Source organism: Equus quagga, chromosome 5, assembly GCF_021613505.1.
Source record: "Equus quagga isolate Etosha38 chromosome 5, UCLA_HA_Equagga_1.0, whole genome shotgun sequence".
NCBI lineage: Eukaryota > Metazoa > Chordata > Mammalia > Perissodactyla > Equidae > Equus > Equus quagga.
Window position 1 is genome coordinate 36,139,786 of NC_060271.1, and position 14,333 is coordinate 36,154,118.

At 58.4% G+C, this 14,333-nt stretch overlaps 1 protein-coding gene across 9 annotated transcripts in view; it reads right to left on the reverse strand.

The window, feature by feature from the left end:
• The window catches only part of ARHGEF10L (Rho guanine nucleotide exchange factor 10 like), a 152,675-nt gene that overhangs the window by 81,784 nt on the left and 56,558 nt on the right, over window positions 1-14,333 (reverse strand). For all 9 annotated transcript variants that reach the window (XM_046660364.1, XM_046660363.1, XM_046660362.1 and 6 more), the window contains exons 5-6: window positions 4,439-4,530; window positions 2,649-2,732 (exon numbers count right to left, since the gene is read on the reverse strand). In XM_046660364.1, coding sequence (XP_046516320.1) covers window positions 2,649-2,732; window positions 4,439-4,530 — 176 coding nt within the window. The remainder of the gene's footprint in view (window positions 1-2,648; window positions 2,733-4,438; window positions 4,531-14,333) is intronic.

Below are 14,333 nucleotides of genomic sequence, written 5' to 3' on the forward strand. Positions count from 1 at the left end.
GCCTGGGAGGTCACCAGCCAAAGAACAAAACAGACGCCCTGAGGCTTAGCTGGAGACCCACATCCCAGGATGGGGGGGGAGCTCGGGGTTATTTTTAAGCAAAAGATAATAGTGACTAATGTCTCCAGGGAATGGAGCAGCTGGTGACCAGGCTGTGACCTTTACAAGGCTGGGCTGATTGTCCTATTACTGCAGCTCCACAACCTGTGAGTAAAGGGGCAGAGCCCGGTTCTTGGGGCTCCCCCCAAGGAAGAAGGGGGCATCTCAAATGTCTGCCTCTCCACGCTTCCAATGGCAAGGGCCACTGGCCCCCTGCTGCCTACATCTACATGCCACATCTCTCACTGGATTCTCCCAGCAGCTCTGTGGGGTCAGCAGGGTGCAAATTATCACCCCCTCCTATTAGACAGATGAGCAAACAGGGGCCCAGAGAAGCGATGTGGCTTGCCCAAGGTCAGGCAGTACACGGGGAGGGGGCTACAGACTCCTGTGCCAGCTCCATCCATTCATCACGCTGCCTTCTGACAAGTCCCCACCATCCTGCTGATCACCCGGGCTTGTTTAGAAATACTCTCTCCGGTGGAGACAGTGTCACCAAATTCCTGAGCCTGTACCAGACCCTCAGCCTTTGGGGGTCTCCCAGCGGTCCTGGTCCCCACGCCCTCCTTTCTGGGGCCTCAGGCCTCACTGATGCTCAAGATCATGGCCCCCTTCCACCACTTACCACCACTCCTCAGTGCCTGCTGTCCACGATCTCATGGCATTCTCACGACAACCCAAGGACAAGGCTATTACCACCCCAGTTTTACAGATGCATCCACTGAGGCCCAGAGAGAGGAAGCAGAAGTTCTCTGGTGTGACCCTCCCCGAAGTCCCGTGAGGTCAGGATGATATTCTGATTTTACAGGAGGAAGCCAAGGCCCCAAGGCACAGAGCTCTGTGCCTTAATCAATGGCACAGCCAGGATCTGAACCCAGGACTGTGCGTGTCCGCTGGTGCGTGTGGCCTCTCCTCGGCTGACCACCTCCCCACAGAGCACCGGCGGGGCCCCCGTCAGTCCACCTAGGTCAGTGCCAGGCCCTGGGGGTGTAACACTAACAACCTTCCTCATGCAGCAAACATGCTGAGGGCTGGCCACAGCCTGCTCTCCCTGGGTCCTCCCACAACGCTGCAGGTGGGAGTCCTGGTCCTCAATTTGCAGGCTCAGAGCTGACTCCCAGGCCACCTGCTCTTAACTACCCCAGGGTAAACTGCAGGAGGACAGGGACATTGCCACATCCCCATGCCCTGGGGACACCACGGTGCTCAGTGAAGACTGGGACCAAGTAATTCATTGCTTGATTTGATTGAGGTGGGAAAACAGCCCACAGGGTCAAACAAGGGGCTCAGAATAATCAGATGTCCTAGCTCTGGGACCTCCCCACAAGCCCCCACTGCCTCCCAACAACGTGCCCTTCCCACCTCTCCTGGATTGGAATGAGCCACACACACAGAAATGTGCTCCAGGCTCGTCTGGGGCTTGCTAAATGGGTGCGGGTATCATTAGCCCATCTGTCCCCATTCCTGGGACAGGAGTCAGGAGTGTGGCTCTGGGGCCCTCAGGCCTTGTTATGTTATCTGTGTGTCTCTCCCATAGGACTGTGCACAACCCAAGGATGGTTGCAGCCACTCCTATTAGACTAGCAGCTCCTCAAAAGCAGGGGCTGCGTTTCCCCCACCAGATGGGGAGCCCCTGAAAGCAGGCAGAATAGTGTAGTAGAAAAAGCAGAGTCAGGTAGCTGTCCATAAAATCCTGGCTGTGTGATCTGGGGTTGGTGGATTAACCTCTCTGATATGACCGTCAACTGGAGCCACAAGCCCTGCCCTGCCAACTCATGGGGTCTACTGAATAGTGAGAACAAATGTGCTTCATCTGTCATAAATACTGCCCAAGTCCTCCTGGGGTAGCAGACAGAGCACTGGCCTCGGAATCAGAATGACCAGGGTTCGAATGCCAATCCTACCTCTACAGTTTCCTTGTCTGCAGAATGAGGATGGAATTCTTGAAATCAGAGTTTTGAAACAGATTATAGGAGATAGAAAATGAAGAGTCGCTGGCCAAATGTGTTCAAGCGAAGATGGCTCTCACGCGGATTGTTACTGAATACCCCTCCACCCTGGGCAGCCCTCCCTCTGGACTCACCCCCTCCCCCGTTTCCCCTCGGCAGCCACATTCTCCCACCTTCTCAGCCCACCGCGGGCCTCGCCCCCAGCAGGGCACAGGCATTCCTGAGTTTCCCTGCTTCACAGTTCGGGTTTAACAAGCTGTCATTTTCCCTGACAGCCCTGGGAAGCCCGAACTATTACCCCATTTCCGTGAGAGAGGAATCGAGGCTTGGAGAGGTGAAACGCCTAGCCGGGGGACTCACGCTGGAGCGTCCTCCAGCCGGTGAAGCCTTAACCCCTCCCCAGCCCCAGCCTGGCCACGCCCTCAGCCAGCTCCTGACTCTCCAGAGGACCAGGACCGCAGCGGTTTTTAAAAGCAAGGAGGAGGAGCAATGGGCTGGGCGGGGCGCGGAAGGAAATGGACGGAGAAGACCCTCCCCGGGCCCCGCCCCGCCTGCCCGGGTCGCTGGAGAGAAGCAGGGAACCGTGAAAGAGGCTTTTACCCGGGTGATGGGCATCCAGGTTCTCGCAGGGGACGTCGTCATAAATCACATCTTCTTCCAGGGCGGGGAAAGTGAACCGGTCGACTGGAGGGAAGAGAGAGGAGAAGAGCAGGAATGAGGCCGTGGCAGCCCGGGCGGGAACAGCTGCCAGACTGACATCAGGGCTGCGCCAGCCAGCAGCTCCCTCCGCGGCATCCTGGCTCCTCGGCCAGCATCACCCAGCCCGGCCCCTGGGGAGCCCCTGCCTGACGCTGCTCTCAGAGGACGCTGGTTCCACTGCTTCTCCCCGCCCCTCACCCCTCCAAGGAGGCCCCCCAGTGACCGCGGCAGACCCCCCCGACCTGCCTCCCTGCCACCCACAGCCCTGCCCATCTGGCTGATGTGGCAGCTGCTCCGCTCACCTCACCTGCTGGGAGCATGAAGCCGACCCAGCACCTGTGTCCTGGGGCCCGGGAGCATCTTAAGTCACCTAGGCTCCCAGCACTACCCCAAAAGGAGCCACCTCCCACCCAGAGGTTGGGAGTCAGGGCAAAAGCAGCCCTAGTGAGTAGAGGAAATGAGTGGGGTGGTGGATGGACTTGGAGAATGGGTTAAGGAGAGGCCCCCAAAGCTCAGCCAGCTCCTGATTGGTGAAAATTTCAGCAAATGAGCAGAGCGCTCGCCTAACATTTCACGGGGCAGAGCACACAGCCTGCCCACGTTAGCAGCCCCTTGGATGCAAAATTTAAGGAGGTCTCCCCGTGAAATTGTGTGCCCAATCTCTGCCCCCTTGACGGGCGCGGGGTCCTGCAGAGCTAGGGTTTGGAAGCCTAGTCCCCACCCTTATGGGCCTGTCCTCACCCCACAGGCCTCCGGGAAGGCGTGGGACCAGATGGACTCTGAAGTCCCCTCTGTCCTAAGCGCGTTGCTTCCCATAGTCCCCGGGCCCCCAGAGCCCTGTGGGAGCCTCGTTTTTCACCCCCACTTCCCCTCCCGGATTCTGCCTCCCACATGGCTCAGAGACCAGCCCCTCTCTCCAGGTCCCTAGTCTCGGCCCTCAGCTTCCCTATCCTGGACGCCTCCGCACTGGGCTCCAGCCACTCCACCGTGTCTTGTGGCTTCCCCCCACCCCACAGTGACTGGACTGAAATGCAGATGCGGCCACACACTGCCTCTCATGGCTCCCTGTTGCCTTCGGAAAAGCATGGCCTCCGAGGCCCTGGGAGGAACTGAGGAGACAACAGCCTCACCCCGCCCCGTCCACCCCTTAGACACTACCCTCCACCACGCAGACGCCTGCTGCTTCCCAGGCGCCAGGCGACCCCTCGCCCTTGGCCTCCTGCACAAGCTGGCCGCTCTGCCTGGACACACCTACCGGCCCCCTGCCCCTCGTTTGCCGCCTTACGGAGTCTCTTCAGTCCTGCTCCCCATCCTGGCACCTGCCCTCTGCACGGTAGCTGCCTGCCTGTGTCAGAGGGACCCCGTCTTGGTCAGCAGGGTACACCCACCGCCTAGACCAGCCTGGCCCGTTGTAGGAGCTTCGGAAGCATTTGAGGAATGGACGAACAGCAGAATGTGTGAGCTACTCCTGGACCACGGCTCTCAGCAGGCGGCAAACGGGGGCAGCTCTCAAGCGCGGGCCATGGCCAGTCCACCGTGGAGCTGCCACCAGGCCCACAGCAGCCCACCCAGTAAGGACGACCCCTTGGCTCACATAAGCCCGCACCAGCTCTCTCGGCCTAAACAAGGGCACTCTGAGGTTATCCTGGCACCACCCTCCTGGGGCTTGGACCTGGAGCGGGCAGACTTACTACGACGGGAGCTTTTCCGCTTCCAGCTGGAACGCCGGACCCCAGAGAAAGCTGTGTCCAGGGCATCCCCGTTGCTCACCACAGCCGGCACCCTGCGGGCCGAGAATAATGCCAGTGAACCGGGAGGGAGAGGGAGGGTGCCAGGGGCCAGCAGGGACAAGATGGCGGTCCCTGAAGCATCCGGCAGCCCCTCACCAGGGCAGCAGCGGGCACTGAGGGCCAGGAGCCACGCACCCATGAGGGCGGTGAGTCAGGAGTGCTGGGGAGGCCACGGCTGGGTGGGCCTTGGACCAGCCCCTTCCCGCTCCGTCTCCTCATCTTTAGAAGGCATGCAGGGCTGACCTCTGCTTTCCAAGAGCGTAAAGATCCAATGTGTTCACAGTGACAAGGATGGAGAGCTCTCTGGGCAAGGGCACCCTATCTTTCCTCCAGGACAGACCCCACGGAATCCCCATTCCCTCATTCTCCCACGTGCAAGATGGAGGCTAGGGCTGGGGACCCCACCTCCTGTGAGAAGCAAGGACTTGCCAAGCTTCACAAGACCCTGCGAGGAAGGCAGAGCTTAATCGCACACACCCCGGAGGACGGGCGGGACGCAGAGAAGGGAGACAGCTGGGGAACAGCAGACACCACTTAACCCGGCCGTCAAGTGAACACCTCCAGTGACATCACGGGGACATCGTGCACCCCTGAGAGACGTGATGAGAAGGTGCCTCACCTCTGCAGTGTTCTTACCCCAACCCCGAACCCCGGTCTAGTCACGAGAAAAACGCCAGGCAAGCCCGGATCGGGGGACATTCTACAAAATACTTGCCCGTTGCTCCCCAAGGCTCGCGAGATCGTGGAAACCAGGAAGGACTGAGAGAGTCACAGAGCAGGGCAGGCGAAATGACAACTAAATGCAGGATCCTGGATGGGGTCCCGGGACAGAAAAAGGACACAAGTAGAAAACCCAGTGAATCTGCACAAAGTGTGGCGTTGGGCGATTGGTATTCCCAGTTCTGACGAATGTGCCGTCCGTGGCTGTGTAAGGTGTTAACCACAGGCAGGGCGGGGGACGGGGGCATATGGACTACCTTTACAACTGTTCTGCAAATCTGAAACTATTCCAGGTGAAAGTCTTTTCTTTTTCTTTTTAAAGCCCAGGCTCAAAAAAAGGCCACGTCTGCCAATCCGAGGGCAGAGGCCTTCAACCGTCCCAGGCGGCCACTGCTGCCAAGAACGACCTGAACTTCCTGCCCCCGACTGGAGCAGGTGTCCCCAAGCAGACGCGACCGCGATGGAGAGCAGGCCTCCCAGGCGAGGGAAGAGGAGCACAGGGCAAGAGATGAGGCTGGCAGCGCCCCTCCTGCTCCCAGCCCCTTCCCACTGCCCAAGGCCACGACCCACCCGGGGGGGGGGCAGCCTCTCCCAGCTGCTGCCTGGCTGGAGAGTGTAATTCTCCTTGTGAGCCAACGCTCCTTCCTTGCCAGGCCTCCTCAAAGGTTCCAGGTAAGAAAAGAGCCATAAAAAGCAGTAGGAGGCCCATTATCACATTCTTATCTGAGCTTCCTGCACTTGCAATGCCTCTCAGCTTACATAGGAAAGGCCAGAGAACTAGGGTGACACCAGACTTAGAAGGTGAGGCCACTGCCACCTAGATGCAAAGGAAAGGAGCCGAGTCTACGGAGGGGAGCAGAGAAGGAGGAGCTCCACGATGAAGAGGACGCAGGAGACAGATGGAAGGATCTCTCCCAGGCCCCCCAGCTCAGCGACAGTGTTCGCGACCAGGCTCAGGTCAGGTCCATCAGAAGGCCACCACAGAGTCAAACCACCCTCTGCGCCCACCTCCTCTCTAGAGACAAGCGGCCAGGGACGAGGGGAGAGAGAGTACCCTGGGACAACAGGGACCTGCTCTGTCCGGGTGGCCCCATTCTGTCAGCCCCAGCACACAGTGGACACTCAGTGACGACCAATGCTCCACTCTGGAGAATGGCAGTGCCCAGCCTGCCGCTGCTGGGACAGGCCTGTTTCTCAGCGATGCCACAGGGTCCCTTCCCAGAAGCTACACAATAGTCAGGGAGAAGACCCCCAAAACCGGAACAGTCTGAGGACTCCCAGCCAGCGGGGCCCACACGTGCACACACGAGGCATTCCGGGGGCCTTTTCCAGGACGAGGCATGAAAAATATAAAGGAGAAAGAACTCCACCTTTGAGGACTAGAAAGGACCAGAACAACATTTGCCTTATAAGGCCTGAGTCGAACCCAATCTGTAGCGTACAGAGGGCCATGGCAGCAGGGCTTGCCCAGGGTGGCCCTACTCAGAGCATCACCCCCCACCACCCCTAAATCCAAGAGACACAGAAGAAGCAAAAACTTTAAGCCCAGATGGAGCCTGCTGCCCAATTTGACATGTCAAGAAGCAGACACTCTGGAGCCAACAGACCTGGGATAAAACCACAGCTCTGCCACCCAGCTCTGGGTACCAGGACAGTCACTCAATGTCCCAGAGCTGCTGCGGAACGGGGTGAATAATCGTTTCTACTTCCTGTTGCAAAGACACGACGAGATAAGGCAGGTAAGGCACTTAGCGCCTCTCTTTGCCTCAGTTCCCATATCTGTGAAATGGGGCAACAGTACCTCACTCTTAGGGTTCTAGTAAGGAGTAAATACAAAAGGCACAGGGTCTGAGCATACGATAAATCCTCCTGGTGGGTACCTCTTTCCCCCTCCCCAGTTACAGGGTCCCTCCCACCTGCATGCATTCACCTCTTCCCACTGCAGCCCGGCCATCGCTCACATACAGAAGGGTTTGGGGAGCCAGTCTGTTTGTCCTATGCCACCCCACGCATGGTCACAAATCCACTTACTGGATGGCTAGAGGGGTGAGGAGCCCCAGGGGAGGAGAGGTCCCTGACTTGGTACCCACAACACAGTCCTCCCAAAGGGGAGTGAGCACCAAGGCCCTCACCATCTCAACACAAGAGCCTGGCCCCATAGCCATAGATGCCCACCCAGACCCCATCCGGCCTTCTGCTCTGGGCGCGCCACCTCCCCTGCTGACATCTCGAGGGCCCAGGCTCAGCGGTCAGACCACGGACAGGCACTGCATCCCCAGAAACAACGTATCAAGAGCCATGCGGGGTGTCGTAGAACACAGGTTCCCGTGGGAAAATACTCACAATGGAGAATGAGGTCAAAAAGCAAGCCGCGAAACAGCATGTGCAATAAAACCACAGTTCTATAAAAACCTATGTACACTCGTACACGTGCACAGCAAAGGAGCTGGACAGAAACACACAGCGCAGAAAGAGAGCTTGCTTTTAGTCCATCATTTTCCGTACTTTCCAATTTTTCTACAATAAACCTATATGACTAAGAAAAAGAAAGAGAGAAAAACACATCTCAGGAAACATTAAGCAATGCCCCCGCCAGTGGGGGGCCCTCGTGCCCCGCAGTCTGCCCCAGACAGGCCGCACCCTTTGGGGGCAGTGACAAAGAGCAGCTCACTGACGGACATCTGATCCTTACATCTGATTTCCCGTTCTAGAGAAGAAACGGAGGGTTAGGCAGATGCAGCCGTGGGCGGGTCCTGGTCAGGGAGCTAAGGTACAGATGGGGCAGATCCAAGCCAGATCCACGCGGGAGATGGGAGCACAGGGGGTTTGAACACTGGTTCTGAAAGCCAACTGGGTTTCACTCTGGTTCTGCCTCATCTCAGCTCTGTGACCTTAGGCTGAAGATGCGTCCTCTCTGTGCCCAATTCCACATCTGTAACGTGGGGATTATAATAGTGCCCACCTGTAAGAGTGTTGTGAGGATTAATGAGATGGGGCAGGTGAAGCCCTTGGAACAGGGCCTGGTGAATAATAAGCGCTGAATACATGTATTACTATGTGGCTATGGAGCCCGTACACACAGCCAGCCACATCAAATAGTACAATCTGACCCGGAATGTCAGCCCCCGAGGACGGGAGCTGTCTGCCTGGGGCTCTGGAGTGCCTGGCATGTTGGAGGCGCTCAGTAAAGATGTGTAGGATGGAAGGATGGAGGACGGAGGCAAAGGGCAGGGGGAGTCCCAGCCAGCTGGCAGAATACTAGCCAAGGGTGGGCCCCAGCACTGTCCTGGGTAGGCAGGGGGCTGCAGAGGAAGATAACCAGAGCCCCTGCCCTCTGGCTTTGAGCCCAAGCGCCCCTGCCTGCCATCCCAGCCCCCTCGGACCAGTGATTGCATCTCTCTGGGTCTGCAGAATGTGACCCAAAGCAATTCCCTCTTTCCAGGGCTGTTTTATTAGTCTCTTACTGCTGCTGGGACAAACTGCCACAAACTTAGTGACTAAAAACAACACAAATACATTACCTTACAGCTGTAGAGGTCAAAAGTCCAAGATGGGTCTGACTAGGCTAAAAGCAAGGTGTAGAAGACAGTGCTGTGCTCCTTCTGGGGGCTGAAGAGGAGGGTCCGTCCCCTTGTCTTTTCCCAGCCTCTGAAAGCAGCCTGCATCCCTTGGCTCGTGGCCCCCTCCTCCACCTTCAAAGCCAGCAGTGTGACATCTTTCGATCTCTCTGACTCTGACCCTCCGGCCTCCCTCTTATAAGAACCCTTGTGATTCCACCGGAGCCCCCAGATCATCCAGGACAATCTCCCCACCTCAAGATCCTTAACTTAATCCCATCTGCAAAGGCCCTTCGCCATATAAGGTAGCGTGCTCACGGGTCCTGGGCATTAGGACACGGTAATCTTTGGGGGGAGGGCGCGTTATTCTGCCCACCACAGTTGCGAGAATCAAGATGTGTATGGAACGAGCTGCATAAACTGTAAAGTCCGTGCACACATGAACTATCAGCATCGCGCCTTCCTGCGCCAGGCACCGCAGATGAGAGATGAGTAAGGCCACGTCCTATGCCTGTAGGACGCAGGGAGGGACGTCACGGGATTCCTGAAAGGGGTACTCGATGCAGCGAAGGGCCACGGGTACCTTTCTCAGGGGAGAGACCGTGTGGCTTTTATACCGGGTACGCAAAGGGTCTGTGAGCCAAAGCTCACAGCTCTGACATGGAAACCACCTGAAACCAGGGGTGGAAAAGAGAAAAACAAAAACAAAATACAGCTTTTCCAAGTGAGGGACTGGCAAGGGGCCAGAGACAGGTCTTTAATAGAAAAAGAGGGCTGTCCCCATGTCCCTCCCATACGGGACTCCACTAGGGGAGCTGATCTCTGCCAGGCCTCGGGTCCCACTCAGACGCTGCAGGACAGGACCCAGGAGGCTATGAATGCTCCAGATGGCGGGAACGGCCAGTTTAGGACAAGCCCTGGATTCCACACAACCCGGACTGGGTCTGCAGTGGTCTGCAAAGCCTTGAGCCATAACTCCATGACCGACTCCCCAGGGAGATCTCCCTCCGGGGCGGGGAGCTCCCCCAGCCTTGTCGAGCTGCCCCTCCCAAGAGCCCCCACGCTCCCCATGCCCATCAGCCTCAGAAGCCACAAGGCCACGGCCAGGTTGCAGGCAGGCCCTCTGGTGCCCTGTTTCCACCCTGTTCAAATGCTGCCTCCCTGGGCCTGGCCTCCTCTTGGCCTGATCCTCTCAGCACCTAGGACGTCCAGGGACGATGGGTGGCCTTGGCCCTTCCGGGAGTCCAGCTACCAAGTGCTTCCCTCAGGATCCAGGCCCAGGTGCGAGACGCTGGCCAGTGGACAGCACAGTCCATCATGTCTGGACAAGGCCAGGAAGGAGGAAGACTGGTTTCTCCAGGGAGCCTCTGAGAGTACCCGCAGCAGGGCCAGGAGCCAAAGGCCTGACCCACCAGGAATGCTGAGGCCGTGGGGGGCCCTCTGGGATGGCAACAGAACTGGGCAGCAAAAACAAACAATTCCAGAGGGCGCCAGAGTCCACGGCCAGTGCAGAGAGCTGAGAGGCACAGCCTGAGTCCAGGGAAAACATGGGGAGCCGGCGACGCGCACGCCCTTGTTCCCTGCGAGCACGGGGCACTCAGGACTGCTCTTTAGGCACGACTCCCCCAGCGAGAGCGCGGGGAGGCTGTAAGTGTGCAGGCTGCAAAGTCCACCAGGAAAGGCCAACCCTGCCGGCTCCGCCAGATGGCTGTGGGGCCAGACAGCCGAGCTCCAGCCCTGCCATTGACCAGCTCCACGAGATCTCAGGTAAAATACCTCAACTCCCTAAGCCTCAGTTCCTCATCTGCAAAACGAGCATAATCAACAGTCCCCGTCTCCTAGGGGGCTGCTCCCATTTCAAGGGAAGGGCCTCACCCAGATCACACACAGGCAGAGTGAGGCCACTCTGGCTCCCCAGGTGGGGTCTGTGGAACATTCCACCAGGAGCTCAGAGAGCGTCTCCTAGCAGGCAGAATGCTTACCCCAATAAACACACACACAGTCGGATTATTCCTGTGAGCCGGCCACACCCTCCCCCGTGAGCCAAAGCCTGGGCTTGGCCCTGCAGTCGGCAGCGTGTCCCTGGAGGGTAGCGTGGTGAGTGGTCAGACGCCTGGCCTCCGGTCGGCGAGGCCCTGGTTCTGGTCTCTGTTCTGAATGATCAGGTACTATCTATATGGAACCATGGCCCCCCTCAACTTCCCTGAGGCTCAATTTCCCCTCCTGTAATGTGGGTGATGGCAGTACCTACAGCCTAGAGACAGGAGGAGCAAACGGGACTGGGCATGTAGCTCGGTGTCTGGTACCCAGACAAGCAAGGTCATTCTTCTTACTATTATTGTTTGCCATTGTTATTGTTATCTGGTAACCAATGTTCCCACTGAGGAAAGGGAAAGTGCCACCTGGAGGCTGAGCACTTGGAAGGTTGGTTGTGCCCAGCAGCAGGACAGACGACATCCCAGCCACCCTCACTCCTTGGGATTGCTGAGCAGGGTGGCCCAACCCTAAAACTGCCCACACCCCCCCCCCCCCCCCCACCGGCCTCAGCACCACACGCCCCCAGCAACTGCCAGCAGCTCTGTTCACCCCGCAGCAGCCTGGCTGCCTCCTCTGGGCAACTCAGCCAAGCAGGCAAAGGGACTGGGAAGTCCACAGGGCTTACAGCCAGAGGTGGGCCCAATGTCCCTGCCGAGGTCCCCTGGACTGCCGGTCAGCCTCGGTCAGCCTCTCTACCACCCCCAGCAGATGGGATTCGCTTCCTGTGCAGACTCGGAGAGGTGGGGTAGCGGGTCAGGGAGAGCCGCATCCCACCCAGGTCTATCTGTCTGTCTGTCTGCCCAACCAGCTCCCTCTAAAACGAATCTAAACCAGGGCCCAGAAAAACAACAGCAAATAGGTTTGGAGCAGCCAGAACGCGCAGGCCAGACTAAGCATTGCGTAAACATTAACCTATGTACACCTCACAGAGCCGGGCAAGAAAGCAGATCTATTATCCCCATTTTACTGATTAAGAAAGTGAGGCTGGGGACGGGAAGAAGCTTGCCCAGTGACGCACAGCTAGTGAGGAGCAGAGCGAGACTTGGAGCCAGCTCTGTGTGGCTCAGGGACCGGAGGCCCTGGAAGACTCGGACTCCAGCCCTCACTTTCCCCACCTCGCTCCTGCCTGGGGCGCTGGGAAGTGGGGATGAGGCCTGGCCCTGCCCCCTCCCCTCCCGCCGCTGCCGAAGATGAGCCTGATGGGAGGGAGGTCACTTGGAGGCAAAGATGAGCCTGATGGGAGGGAGGTCACTTGGAGGCGGCAGGCAGCCCGGCCCGGATGTGGGCTGTTGTTCTAACTGTGCCTGCGACCCGAGCCCACTTCCCTGGAGGCCAGGTGGGCAGCCAGGACAGCCCAGGGCCGTTTCCAAACCTCAGGGCAGGAGCCGTGGAGGAAATGCAGTGACAAGAGGTGAAACGTCCTCCTCTTGGAGATTGCCTTTTGCAAAGCAGTGTTTGCTTGGTGACTACCTTTGGGGAAGTTAAAGAAAAGAAAAAGAAAATCAAGATTTTTTTTTTTCCTTTCTCTTGGAAAACAAGGAGAAGGAAAGTGATCTGCACTGATTCTCTCCCACAGGAATCACCCAGGGAAGCAGCTGGAACTTAAGTAAATGGAGCCCGGGGAGGGAGGGAAAGAAGCCGGGAGCAGCGGCGAGAGCACTGGACAGGGAGTCAGGAAGCCGCCAGAGCCTCACTGTGCAACCTTGGGCAAGCCCGCCCCTCACTGTCCCCATCTGTCAAATTAAGGGGCTGGAATGGAGGCCTCTGAGGACGGCTGGTGATCAACGCTCTGCAGGGCCTCGTGTGCCGTGAACGTGGCCCCACTCAGGGGACTTCCCAGCGATGCTTATTCACGCCTGGTGATGGTGAGATGCTGCCCCAGTGATCCAGGCCCAGCCCTGGAGTCCGGAGTCCGAGGCCCTGGGCACACAGTCTCGGCCCCTCTGGCCCCGTCATACTGGAAGCATCCAAACCAGACAGGAGGCGGGAGCAGAAGTGAATGTGAAGTGCGTACTTAGGAACAGCTGGTGTTTCCCGCAACCAGCCTCACTTATTCCTCATGAAGCTTCGAGGTGGTTATTATTATTTCCATCTTACGGATGGGGAAACTGGGGCTCACAGAGGTTCCCAGGCAGCTCAAAGCCACCCAGCTAGTGAGGGGCTGAGCAGGGAGTGGAATGTCCACAGCTCACGCCCCCATGCCCCCAGGAGATGGAGTCAAGGGGGCTGGAGCAGCTCCAGGGTGAGGATAGAGGGTGGCACTGGGGGGCAGAGCAGGAGGCAGTGGGTCAAAGGCAGGGGCTCGCCCCTCTCTCGGAAATGCCCGGCCCCCTCTCAGCTGTCCTGACCCAGTGGGCTAATGAAAACAACACAACACCGTACAGCACCAGCTCTGTAGGAGCCGCTGCATCACGGCCCCAGCGTGGCACCAGGCACTGGCCAGGCACACGATCTGGCTGCAGAGTCATCAGGTATCCGGGACACACAGAGAGAAGGCGGGCAGGGACAGCTCATGCTGCCACACTCCTGACCCCAAGGTTGGGAACAGGGTCTCCAGGAGGGTGGCCTGAGAGAATCAAGAGCACCGGACCCCAGGTAGGGGTGCACCTGCTGGCTGCCCACACCGTATCCCACCCCACCCCAGCCTCTGCTGAGTGGCTTCCTCCATGTGGACCTCCCCAGCCCTCCCCTCTCCCACCAGTGAATTCACACTCACTTGCTCAGCCAAGACGCCTGCCTGGGCCCCCTGGGTCAGTGTCCCAGTTCCCTGGGGTTCCTTTGCTGTCCACTTGTCCAGACTGAGTTTCTGGCAGCTTCCTTCCTGGCCCACCCCGGAGGGCTAGAATCGCTGGGAGATCACAGCCATCTCAGAACTCCTCAGCCCAGGGGCAGGGCTGTGACTCACATCAGGTGCTAATCAGGGAGGAGAGGCCACGGGCCCCTACTCCTGGCCTTAATTACACAGTGGCAGGGTCGGCCCACTCCAGATGGCAAATGAGCACATATCAGGACTCCTGGCATTGGATTTGAATCCAGGACTGCCATCCGCTGGCTCCAGGTGCCCCGGCCACAATCTACATCTCTGAGACCTCCAGCTGGGCCACACCTGCCTGAGAATTAGCCCCCTGTCTCAGCGCACACCAAGAAGGCACTGGGAGCCTCAAATACCACTCCCCCCACCCCGGGGTCCCTGGCCATAAACCCCAGGACCCAGATCCACCACTAACACTTCCCTTAGAAGAAGACTCTCTGAGCACCCAGGTCCCCAAAGCCAGGCGGCGAGCAGCAGGGAACAAAGCTCCCAGAGGCCTCAGCTCTCACAGCCTCCACACCCAACGCACACTCCACCCCGAGCCGACCACCCAGGACCACAGAGAACATGCTAAAAGCAAGTGCCTTGATCAAGCAAGGCTGGTTCTTTGTTCTTCTGGGGAGGAGGCAGTGGCCCATTTTACAGATGAGAAACCAAAGCCCAGAGAACT